The following is a 13,035-nucleotide window of genomic DNA, read 5'->3' on the forward strand; positions in this document are numbered from 1 at the left end:
CTCCCCCCCCCCCCTTCCCTCGTACAAATTCCATTAGTTTGCTGCAAAATCCAATCTCATCTTTCAACAGACTTAATTTTCCAAACTTTTAAAACCGAGACGGTCTTTTTAATTAATCGGGATTTTTTCCGACTACACCTCGGGTAATTGCGTAATGTTTTTTCGTAAAATGCGCGATCATCGTCAGCCGGAAAATGAAAACTGTCTCACTTTGCGCTCGTCGGCGCACGGCGCGACAGGTTGAAAGCATTTTCGGGGGGAGAAAGTGTGCAAGGTCGTCGAACATTTCCTCGTCAACGGCAGTCGCATCGTCGCGCGAACGTCGCAGTGCGCGTCTCAAACCGTAAAATGCGATATAGGTATTCACAATTACATGGGGATCGCGCTACTTCGATGTATGTACACCAAACGTCTACTTGACCGCTTACGGCTAAATGGGCCGAGGGAGTGCGGGACGCCTTTTACATTAAATCCGCCGGAGAAAAGTGCTCCCCGCTATATAACAGAGTGCTGCGCATATATTTGCTCGGGACGCGTATTTACAATGCCGATATTAATCGACCGTGCGGTGGAAGCGGCCGTCTATTCGTCTAACCGAACGGTTCCGGGCAACGAAAGTGAAACGACGAAATCGGGGAAGAGTAAGGGGAGGGCAACTCATTCGCACGACGAACTTTGATCGCAAAGGGTCGCTCGGCGAGTGGAAGTACATTATTGTTCAATTTCTCTTCCAGGCTCACCCCCGGGCAGCATCCGAAGCAATTCGACGCGCGCAACGCAATGTCACGTGCGTAATAACCGGTGCTGTCAATTTCGTCCAGCCGGGTATCTGAGTCTTTCGGGCTTTACCAATAAGCAACTCCGTCAGCGTAAATTTTTCTGTGAACCAGATGAAAAGCTCAGTTGCAGGAACAAAAAGATTCCCGTAGGAGGTTTCTACTCAGCCAATTGCTCTCAGTTACTTCAGCCGAGTTTTAATATAGCTGAATTATTCGGAGGAATATCTTCAGTCATGATGACAGAGATATTATTTTCCATCAGCGAGCTTCCCGTCTGGTCCCCATTCAGTTGCATAAGCTGAGATTTTTTCCGTGCCTAAGTACTTGTACTTTTTGGACATTACTCAGATATGTTTACTTGAGGTCTTCACGCCTACTTGGACCGAGAGAAGGCAGCTTTATTTTGCAACTTGAGTAACTTGCCAAATTTAATGAATGCATGAAACAATTTGACATCTTTACGTTGTTGATTCTTTAACATATAACAGATAACGAACGAATGCATTGCATACTCGTAATTATTTGCTCGGGTAATACCCGCGCGAGTGTGGATACCCGGACAGCACCGAGATGTGTAGAAATACCCAAGTTATACTGTCATATAATAATAACGAATTAATAATAACGCGAACAATGACGCCGTCAACATTACGTTAGAATCTTGAGAACGGACTCGCGAGTGACGATAACTAATTTATCAGGATCATTAATATAACGAACCGTCAAATCTGAATAGACTATCGATTTTCTTGTGACTCTCGTCGGTTACCAAAGAGTAATGATTTGCCGAGTAATGATGTCGTTGAATTATTACGATGACTGCAGCGAAGATTCGAGTTTTCTAAAAAAACGAGTTAGATTTTTTATATTTGACGCAATGAAGTGATCAGTTATTTACTTCCACCGTCCGTCTTAAGAAGCGCCGCGACGTACTTTAAATAAAACACTACACGCTATTGCACTACGCCTTTTTACAGTGATGCGCGTATACATACATACATATATATATACGTATATGTATATATATATATATATATATATATATATATATATATATATATTCGCGCTGTTATCTTCGATATACATCTTATTAAGTCGATTCATACGTCTTCTTATAATTTCCGCGATTTATTTTGATGATCAGTCGGTAGGAAACGATCACCTGGTATCTTACGCCAGGTTTGGCTCGATTATGCAGAGTACGACTTGTGTCTCGTCTTACCGAATGAAAACTAGAACTTTAGGTAACACAGATGACGCCAGAACTTCGATCTCGCGTATGTTCTTCTCATCGCTGAACATTTATTTTATCGTGAAAGTGAACCGCTAACACGTGTGGAGCAAGTATATCTCGCCGAGTTCTCGAAGATTCATGCTGTTCGAGATGTGTGTTGAATGTAACAATCCCGATTTGCGGATAAATCCTGTCCAAATAATACAGACGTAATATTTTGAAGTAAACATAATTGTTGTCGCTTGATAATCACAACAAATTACGGTCTATATAAAAAGAACTTGCAGCAAAAATTATTCTATATATTCTTTCAAGTTTCTGTAGAGCATTGCACAGATTTTAAAATAAATTATTGTCTGCTCATTTTTCCTTTCTGCAAAAAAAGAAAATGTTTATTTTCTTTCAGATCTCTTTAGAATATTGCATATTTTAATAAATTATTGTCTGTTCACATTGTTTTGTTTTGCAAGAAGAATCCAAAAATATTATCCTTCTTTCAAGTCTCTTTTTAAAATATTGCAGATTTTTGTCTGCTCATTGTTCTGTTCTGCGAGAAGAAGAAGAAGATATCAGCAATTTGTCGAGTCTACTTATTCATGGTATCAAAATGTCGTGTTCATTTGGACAGAACTTATCAGAAGACAACTGATAGACCATATCAATTACCGTCACCTCCGGTGTGAGTCGATCATCGCGGCGCGATTGCCTCAAATTCTGTCGGGAATCGTTAAGCATCTTCGATCTGGTATTCCGTGCCGAGTGTCTGATCAGCGACGCACGATTCACCAACATGATCTCGATACAGTCACCTTTCGTTAACGTAGTTTAACGCGATCACTCTTTTCCCCGACGAGGAGAAACCTCCATGTCTACTGTTTGGCAGGTCCATCTAAAGGGTAAAGTCCCTGGCCCCCAAGACGCGGTCAAACGTTGAGTTTACTCAGCAACAATACAAAATGCTCGAACACGTTTGACGTATTCTCGATTAATTACGCTCTCGTTGAACTCCAGCAATCGTGGACGTTTTGATCATTCCGCGAGGACCTACAATATGATCAGCTTCCCGCCTCGGTAAGTCACCGTCGGTTGGCGGTCGGTTTCGCCCCGGAGGAGAACATCGCCAAACTCCTAGACGAGCGGCGAGAACGCGGACGCTTGACTTCTGATCTCTCTGTGCTCCGACGGGCTGAGATCCAGCAGCGCACCACAGTTCTGGTCGCTAGCCGCCTGTTTGCCGATGAGGGCGTCTATGCTGAAGTTCCGCTTCTTGTCGACGCTCGTGTGGCTAGCTGGTATCGTCGGAACCCTCGCAGAGCTCGGGTCAATCTGCCTGATAGGAGGCGCCGTGATGGGCACTGGTTTGTAGAGCGGCGGCGGCGGCTCCAAGAAGCCGCCGAGCTTCAGTGCCTCTAAGGTAGACGGCGAGAAGTCCAACAGTGGCAAGCCAGGCGGTGGCGACAAGTAAGCGGCGCCGGGATAAGCCAAGGCACCCGGATGACCGCTGCCTCCACCTGGACATGGTCCTCGATCGCCGCAGATGGCGAAAGTGGCCATGATCGCTCGATCTCGTAGGACGTAATGTGGCGGCGGTCTCTTGTATCTCTTCCTACGTCTCAGGAAGCTACCGTTGTCGAACATGTCCTCCGCGAGTGGGTCCAAGGTCCAGTAGTTGCCCTTGCCGGGGTTGCCGGGCTCGCGGGGGATTTTGATGAAGCAGTCGTTGAGCGACAAGTTGTGCCTGATGGAGTTCTGCCAGGCAGGGAACTTGTCGTGATAATAGGGAAAGCGCGACATGATGAACTCGCAGATGCCGCTGAGCGTCAGTTTCTTCTGCGGCGACTGCAAGATCGCCATCGTGATCAGCGCGATGTACGAGTACGGTGGCTTTATCAAGGACGACGACATCTTGTCCGAGCCGTATCCGGAGGACGGCTGGCTGGAACCGCCGGATTTCTGCTGACTTGACGCCGACATCATCGAGTATGTCTTCTTGGAGCGGCTACTGCCGCTACTGCCCCGACTTCTCGCCGGCGGTGTCGGCGTCGGGGTCGGCGTCGGCACCGGGGAGCTCGGTATCACCGGGCTCGACGACGACTGCGACGGCGACAGATCGTTCTTGTCGAGACTCACCGGGTCCACGATCATGCTGCTGCTGTCGGAGTCCCGGTCGCTGTCCGCGCAGCCGTCGCACGACAGGTTCGACATCATCATCGCACGTGGCTCCATCGTGATCGCCTCATGAGCGTAAGGGCTCCGCTTCCGAGATACCGTCTATTTCGCCGACGGTCCCGCGACCGATCCTTCGAGGCTACCGCTCGCTTTCATCCTCCGTCAAGTACCGTCGCAGGTGCAGGTGTTTTCTCTCTTTCTCTCCCTTTTCTTTCGCCTTTACGTTTATCCGGCGAAAATCTATTATTTTTTTTTAAGAGAATTCCCAAGATTCTAATTGCAAACATGCATCGCTTCTGCACGGAGGACCGGATTTTTGATGAAAAATACTCTGTATTGCGAGCTCCAGATGAATTACAGCGCGTCTCGAATTGCTTTCACTCGCGAAACATTCTTTGCTCAACAAAAATTCCGGTTGTTAAAACATGACGAGATTCTAGATCTATGTCAAACGTCCGCGAGATTTCTCCAGGGAGTACCAAGAGCTGCTGTTCCTCCTCGCGACGAGCGCGTTCCGTTACAAAAAACGATCTCACAACTACGCTCTTCCCTTACTTCTTGGTTTGACAACTGCCGTCACGAGCGGTAAAAATGTCGTCTGCAAGTCATCCGTCCGTCGTCGACGAAGACACGCGAGTAACTTCTGTTCCGGTGTGCTTCAGCGCGGCGACTGTCACACGCCTGCTCTATCCGCTTGACGAACGTGCTATCTTACGCTAATAGTTTGTTTCCACAACGATAACGGGATTTTTCTCGCGTTCTCCCCTGCTTCTTCGCGTCTTGCACCAACTCGCGCGGCCTTAAACTGCGTCGCACGCGTCAGCCCGGCGCACCGTCAAGGATGCCTCTCGCGATTCGCCTACGAGGACACGTTCCATCGTGCACCTTCCTCCAGCGACGCCTAAGCGAAATCCGATCGATCGGCCTTCTCCAGATCGGATCTCACAAAATCGACCGACGTCTTCCTTTCTGTCAGAAAGAAACGGACACTTTCCTGACGAGCTTTTCTTAATCCGAACGAAATGAGTCTTCGAGATTCGCCTCGCACAGTGTCTTCTGCTTCCGTCGACTCACTCGCTGCAAAAATGATCTTGCTGTCACACGACCAGTCGTATGGTCCTCTTCGTCGCAGAGAGCGAACCCTCGACGGCCTCGATTCGGATAAAATCGTCCTTCAGAACTCGATTGCGTTGATTTACACGAGAAGTCCGAGAACAAGTCATTCGCGACGTCCTCGTGAGGCTTCCTCCCGAATGTTTCTCGCTCTTGAACTTGGCGAACGGAGAAGGCGGTGGTAGGGCCGCGTTTTCGAGGTTAAGACGATCAGCACGGGAAGAGCGCGAGGCCGCGGACGACGACGACGGCGGAGGATGCGCGATCGCGAGCGTAGGATCGTCTACGGGGTGAGATCGAGGCTCGAATTGATTCGAAAGCGACCGCTCCGGTCCTACGTGGGCGGACCAATGGGCGGGTATTTCAACCCCCACGTTCTCGCGCCCCGTTTTGACGAAGCTACCCCACCGTCGCCGAGCTCGGACCGACGCGTTTCCACCCTGGCTGGCTGGCGAGGGTGGAGGAGCGGCTACGTGGTGACGAGGAGAAAGCCCCGGAGGGGGTTAGGATGGGAGTTAGGAAAATAGCGGGATAGTTAAAGGGACTTTCGAGGCGGGGATCCGGGGGGGTAGGGAGGGCGAAATTGTAACACTCCGGGGGCTGATTTGCTTTGAGCGGCGCGATGAAGGTGGAGGAGCGCGAGCCGCGAACGCGAATCTGTGAAGCGTTTTCGCCGACGACCTTCGTGCGAGCGATCGCTCGCGGATACCAATTTTGTGACGAGGTCGCGTCTCCCTTTTTTCTTCTCTCACGATTTTTTGTTGCAAACACCGCGACCAAAAAATATTTTCCGCGTTTTATTCGATGTGATCAATATAAACGCGATCCTCGTGTGTCAACGTGCATATTTTATAAAGTATCAAGAAAAAGGACGCAATCTGAATTTGTTAATGTCTGATCGTCATTGCCGTGTATATCGTTCGAGATACGACAATTGCCGAAAGATGCAGCTCAAGAGAATGCAGCTCGAAATATTTTCGCATGTCCGCGCTTACACGATATTATTCTACTTGCTCGTTCGACTCGACGCACTATACTACTCTACCCCGAGTAACTTGATTCACGAGCGTAGTCTTGTGCTTCCAGTCGTTTCAATTCGAAAGCTGTCTTCATCTTACGTGTCAGAGTACAAATTCAATTGTAATTCTTCGCAGAGGCCTTCGCCGTCGAACTAAAATCACGATTCAGAACATTATAGAGTTATTTTCAATTCACTCGCCAACATTAAACATCGCGACAAAGGGGCTTGTATCTCCGCCTTTTTTTTTCTTATTGATAATCCGAAAAAAAGCAACACGCCGCGACGCGACGCAAAGGTTAAGGAAATAACTAAGCGCCATTATCGCGTCGCATTTTCATCGTGGGAGTGCCGCAACCAACGACTAGATCCGTAGAATCGCCAACAGAGCGAGACGAGCTGCACGCATCACAAGTTAACTTCCCTGAGGCGGCTCAAATAGAATCTGTATTACGCTAGAGCGGTACATAGAGAGAGAGAGGGAGAGAGGGAGAGGACGGAGGTGAGAGCGAGAAGAGGGATGAACAGGAGGGAGATCACGCGAGGGGTGAGGGACGAGCGCGAGAAGCACGCGAATGTACAGTGGGCGTCACAAATGCCTTAAAATTTGCTAAATAAGTACTCCAATCGAGTCAGACTCATCGTGCATAAATACCGATGCCGATTGACACGTGTCAAAATCAGTGTCGGTTTCTGCTGAGCGTTGATGACTTCTTCTCACGTACCGCACACGTCTTGTCGTGAATATATTCTGTAAGCCATAAATAAATATTTGTTGAGGTATCAAGGAGAGACGGAAAGCTCAGCCGATTAGTAGTCACGCAGCGTTAAAGATACAATTTTGCTCGGTCATCTATTGCTCTTTGTCTCAATTTGATATTTGGCGCACGTCGAGGTATTCGCGACGACCAATGTACAAGCGAGAGAGCAAGAGAAGCGGAGGTAGGCGACGGGACGTCCGTCCGCGCTGCGGGAGACAGGATGAGAGAGAGAGAGAGAGAGAGAGAGAGAGAGAGAGAGAGAGAGAGAGAGAGACGCGGAAACGGCAGAACCGCGATATATAGATACGGATGCGAGTCTACCTGGGCGCACTATCGGTTCACAGAACCGAGCCGAGAGCGAATATTGTGTTTACCCGTACGCATGGCTTTGCGGTGCCAATAATCTGGTATTATTGCACTTACTCCACATACGGACGAAACTCTTCGCCAACTACCGGGCCTGCTGCGCTCTCGCACGCTTCCGCTTCTTTGTCACGCTCTTCGCGCACCGGATTTCAATATCGCTCGTGCTAATGTTAATGTCGCATATTGTGTCGCTGCATCCCTGAAGTCTCGCAACGAGCGCAATGCTCGAGAGCGAGGATTATTATTATTATTGTCATTATCATTATTATTATTATTCGAGAGTCTCGCGCTCGGTATTGTCGCGTGTACGATTCTATCTGAATCGCCACATTTCTAAAAGGATATATAGCCCATCTATCCTAATTGTTTTAGAAGAACACGAGAAACCGTCTGAAAACCCTGCATTGCTAAAATGCAAAAAATTTTTTTTTTCTAAACAAGGGGGCCGTAATTATCTGTGGAAATTTCACGATTGTTTATGCTCACTAGTTGATGTAATAAATTTTCAAAAGTGATGAACTACGATCCCTTTTGAAAATTACAACCACATTTTCATCATTATTCTTGTTATTTGGTACTTTTATCATCTCATGAAAAGTAAATATGAAGAATTGTATAAATAATGGCAATATACACAAAATCTAAACTAGTCTAGAAAGTAATGAAAGAAAGAAAGTAGCGACGTTGATAGTGGGGGATGTTTACGTAGAACGCGGTTTACCGTCGCGACCAAAGTATACAAGCTTGTTTTGAACTTGTCGTTCTTATATCAATAGATTTGTAGTCCGAGACTCTTTGTTCCTTTTCAAATGTCATTTCATACTTCTTCGTTTTTATGCAATATAAAACGGTGGATTACAACCTTTTGCTTAAAAAAATTGTGTTTTCGCTGGTAGATGGAGAATCTGGCGAAAACTCAATTTCTCAGGATTGGTGACTATGCCACCTTTTAAAATATGGCAATTTATTTGCACTTTGACGCTTCACTTCCAAACTTATAACTCATGAGATAAATTGACACCTCGACGTTCTCGCAGAGAATGGAGGGAGGGGAATAAGGCAACCATGTTCCAAATCGATGAAAGAAACGTAAAAAGAGAGAGATTAGAAAAGAAATATCACGGAATTGGGATCGCGAACGCCAACGTTTCGCAATGTAATTCGCAGTTTTATTGCAAGCAGATTTGTTATTTCAAACAGATTTCTTTTTTTTATTAATTTGTACAATAAAACAGTAGCATGTATTATCTATTGGTGGCCCGAGTTGGAAGTAACGATTGCATCTTACAGTGCAAAGAAACAAAACTCGGCGAGCTAGTGAAAATATTTTCGCGCGTCGGGCAATTCGGGCGTCTTCTTCATTTGCGGCGCGCGAATATCGTAGCGGCAAGGTGTCGTAAAAGCTCTGCCTTTCTGTCTCCCTTGCCGATTCAGCGATTACCGCCTTAATCTCAAGTTCTGGTTAGGTTAAGACCGACGGCAGGATGGGACGGACAGTGGGAAAGGGAAACGCGCAGAGCCGGTATAGAACTCTTCGAGGTTCGCCATTCACTTCGCGGCGGATTGCGGATTCCGAGAGTTCCACCATTCGATTCGATTGCTTCTTACCCTGGACTCTCGCCGTTCTCGTATTTACCCCCTGATTTCTTCCCCGTCCTCTTCACACTCCCCTCAGACGAAATCTTCTGTAAATTCCGGGGCGAACCGCGATCGGGTGTCGACTTTATACTCGCGGCTACGAAACTACGAACAACGGAGGAAACTCATTCGCTGTCCTGCTGCTGCTGTTAGATTCGACAGAATCATTGATTCGATTTGACCAGTCTTCCAAAGGGAGTATCGAACACTTCATATAAAAGCCTTGCTTGGTATTGAGCGCGATATATACAAAGTTTCTACTTTGTGGTTGCAAATACGAATTCTTCAGAGCGAATTCGCGTGACACGCCTTTCGCGCATCGCAAAGAGACTCGCGGATTTAAGGAAGCGCTGACGCATCTTGCCAGTCGCGCATATACCGCAGTGCGACCTAAAATTCGCGATTTTCTCTCTCTCTGCCTCTCTTTGGCAAGAGAGAGAAAGAGAGAGCGGCGCGTCGCGAGAAATACGAACGCAGCCGCAGCCAGCCGCCGCTTTGCGGTGACCCAAGTATGACGTGGAGCAGCACAAAGCCCACAAAGGGACTTTGAAAGAGAAGAAGAAGAAGACGACGAGTACGCGAAGTCACTAAGAATCGTGGAGGAGTGCGAGCGGCGAAAGAGCGAGTGTTTACCGGCGGAAAGGGACCGCACCGCGATGCGGATAACTCGTCGACGTCGTGGTAGTCGTAGTAGTGGTGGTGGTCGTTGTCGTCGACGATGACGGCGGCGTCGGTCCTTCTCACGAAGCCGGCGAGATTATACCGCCATCTTGGATGTTGGTAAATATCCCGTGCCGAAAGAGCCTTCAGTCGAGCGAGGGATCCAGTATGGGCGGAGAAGTAAGCCGCCGCTACTACTAGCCGCTCGTAGTCGAAGAAATGGTGGTGGTTGTCGTGGCGATGGTGACGATGATGTTAGTAGTGGTCGTCGTCGCCGAAAGAGCGTAGGAGGCACCGTTCAAGGAAGTCGAATGCCTCAGGGAGGGGGAGAACAAAGTAGGGGTGGTGCGGAAAGGTAAAGAAGTGCGAAGAGGTCTTGGTGGCACAAGGCGAATATCCCCCCGCTACAAAGAATACTGTCGGCTTTGCACCTTTTCCAAGACGTCGTTTTCCCGCTTCGGGGAGTCTCTCCCCTTCCTCATCTTCCGCTTGCATCTCCACCTCCCTCCTTCTACTGCTACTTCTCTTGGTCGAAAGCCTCGGCTGGTCCTTCTCCACCCCGTCCGCCACTTCTGTGTCGCCGAGATGTCCACCCACCCTGTACTCGCCGTTCTGCTGCAACACACGTCGAGAGAAAGAGAGAGAGAGAGAGAAAGAGAGAGAGAGAGCGAGAAAGAGAAAGAGAGAAAACAGCCATTTACCTATGCGGTTCAAAGACGGTAAACCGACCATCCGCCTTGTTGCGATCGAATTGTCCGCATGACACATGGCGAGCTCCATACACGAACAGTTATTGGACTTAGACTCATTACGCCGTGGCGTCACGTCTACACGGAAAAAACAATTCTGTTGGTGCAACCGAATTTTCGGTTGCTCAGAGATCAGACGAAAACTCGACTGTAGGAACAGTAAAACTCCTTTATGAAGCTTCTGTATAGTCAATTGTTCTTAGTTGCCTCAACCGAGTTCTAATATCGTTGAATGTTCAGACGAATATTTTCGATCCCGACAACAGAACTATTAGTTTTTCATAACAGAGATATCGCTTCTGATCACCTAATTTTCAGTTGGTTCCTATTTGATTGCACCAACTAAAATTTTTTTGCGTGTAACATTAATGAAGTATTAGCTAGAGATTACACGACAACACTCGACTGAAGACTGCATTGGTCTCGGGCTATTCGAACGAACAAATGTTCGTTCATTGCCTTAGCACGATCGGGTTAGTCGAGTTATTACGCAGCTCACTCCGTATATTGTCTTATTCGATTTCGCGCAGATTGAAGAAAGACGGGCAGGGGTCCGGAGAGGAACCCCCCCCGACGGCCCGATTTTGCGGTGAAGCCGCGATCCGAATCTGAAATTCAATTCAATGCAAATTTGCCGGCGGGGAACACACTTACGGCCTAACCGGCGAACGAGATCGAGGATTCGCCAGGACGCGGTAAACACTCGACTCGCTTTTGCGAGACTTATGAAATATTGATAGACACATCGTTGGCGTGCGACGCTAACGATGTCGTCGTCATTATGTAAGTGGGAAATACTTGATGGACGAATTACTAGGGATCGCGGGTTTTTCGTCGCGACACTTCATTACCGCGCCTATCTCCTTGTGAAACGCCTCGTCGCACGATTTTTGCGACTTCGCCGGTCACATCTGTAGAAAATGACGAGCGAAAATTTAGGATTATACTTATACGGCCGCTTTTGAGGTTTATTTTTTGTCGTGCGTTTTCAACAATTTTCTGAATCAGTCATTATTCAATCTTCTGAATCAATCAATTTATTGAAGAATTGCGATTTATTGTCAGTATATTATCAATATTGTCAATATTCTCAAAGAGAATCATTTTGTGGGCATCTATGTGGTAGCAATTTTCCAAATTGCAAATTTATTGGCTTCGACTCGAGATTAGGAAACTTCCAAATTCGAAATTGACAAGTTTGTCGATTACATGTATAGGTACTTCATATTGGGCATTAATCGATAAAAATTTTCTTTAACTAAAAGGATCAGCAAATCAATCACTAAAACTAAGCAATTGTTATATAGAAAATTGAATTAATCGTTAATCAGCATATAATCAATCACATCAAAGTTTGATCTTGATTGATGAATCGTCATATATAAAATCACAAATAATTTCATCGATTTATATAATTAACTGTAATTATTAGATTGATCAAAGTAACAGTAGCGACAGAGTTGGGCATTAATTTATTAAAATTTGTTTACTAAAATAATCGGTAAATCTCCAAACAATGAAAATTAATCAGTCATCGTATATAAAATTATCATATAAAATTATGACGATTAAAATGACGATTGATTAAATTTTGATTACTGTTTTGCCCATTATTTTAGCCCAAAAAATATATTAATAGACTAATTCCCAACACTGTCGGTTATTATCGGTCATAATCTGTCTGGGATGCAAATTACCGTAAGCTCTAGGGTTGTTCAGCAAGCCAGCCGCGTTCACAGACTTACCCAGCGAGAGAAACTCGTCCGAATCCACGAAATCGGATTCCGAGATCATACTGTGTCTTCGCGAGTCAGCCGGTAAAACGTATCGCGTGTTCTAACGAAATATAACCGGCGCGCAGCGTAAAAGCGTTCGTGGACGCACACGGCACTCGAGCAAAAAGGGGCCACGCTCTCTCGAGCACGTAGGGAGAGTAGACGGGCCAACGATCCCAATTACAAACATTTCTCGTGGCTTTTCAGAGTTGCATTTGGCCGAGAAGGGCGCTCTCCGTCGGGGTGCATTTTATAGTTTCCTCGCCCGTCTCTCGGCCAGCCACCGAAAGTACTTTTCGTTTTCGAGTACGTACGAGCACATGTGGGTTGATTTTCTCTTTCTCCAGTCCAGTGCCGAAGCTTTCCGCACCCTTGCCGCTGTGTCACCTTACGCGCAAAAGCCTCGCGTTTTGCTCTCCGTTCATTCTGCTTCACTAACACGAACAAGTTATTTTTCAATTATTTTTATGTATCCGTCACGAGAATTGTGTCAAACGTTACTTTTACGATCGATTCGAATATTTCCGACTTTCCCTAGACAGTTGACGTTGTGTAACACTATACGACAACTATTTTATTATATTTTATTCATTACATTTACTTCCAGAAAGGGGAGGTAGAAGATTACTCTTGATCTCCGCGATCGGGAATGTCATAGGAAAGTTATCCGCAGAAACTCAGAATTCGTTTCTTTCCTCCAGAAAAGCCGATCAATCATCCGACGATCGCTTCAAGAGCTCATAAAACAAATCATTATTTTAGAATGTACGACA

At 46.6% G+C, this 13,035-nt stretch overlaps 2 protein-coding genes across 2 annotated transcripts in view; one reads left to right on the plus strand and one right to left on the minus strand.

The window, feature by feature from the left end:
• The window catches only part of LOC116840405 (protein cueball), a 79,134-nt gene that overhangs the window by 26,399 nt on the left and 39,700 nt on the right, over positions 1-13,035 (plus strand). The gene's annotated exons all lie outside the window — the stretch shown is intronic.
• On the minus strand, positions 17-5,495 carry LOC116840419 (forkhead box protein D3-like). Its single transcript, XM_032807093.1, has one exon. The coding sequence runs from the start codon at positions 4,237-4,239 to the stop codon at positions 3,142-3,144; it is 1,098 nt and encodes a 365-aa protein (XP_032662984.1). The 5' UTR covers positions 4,240-5,495; the 3' UTR covers positions 17-3,141.

Source organism: Odontomachus brunneus, unplaced genomic scaffold (genome assembly GCF_010583005.1).
Source record: "Odontomachus brunneus isolate Ranch 3 - 2012 unplaced genomic scaffold, Obru_v1 Obru_scaffold_001, whole genome shotgun sequence".
NCBI classification, from domain to species: domain Eukaryota; kingdom Metazoa; phylum Arthropoda; class Insecta; order Hymenoptera; family Formicidae; genus Odontomachus; species Odontomachus brunneus.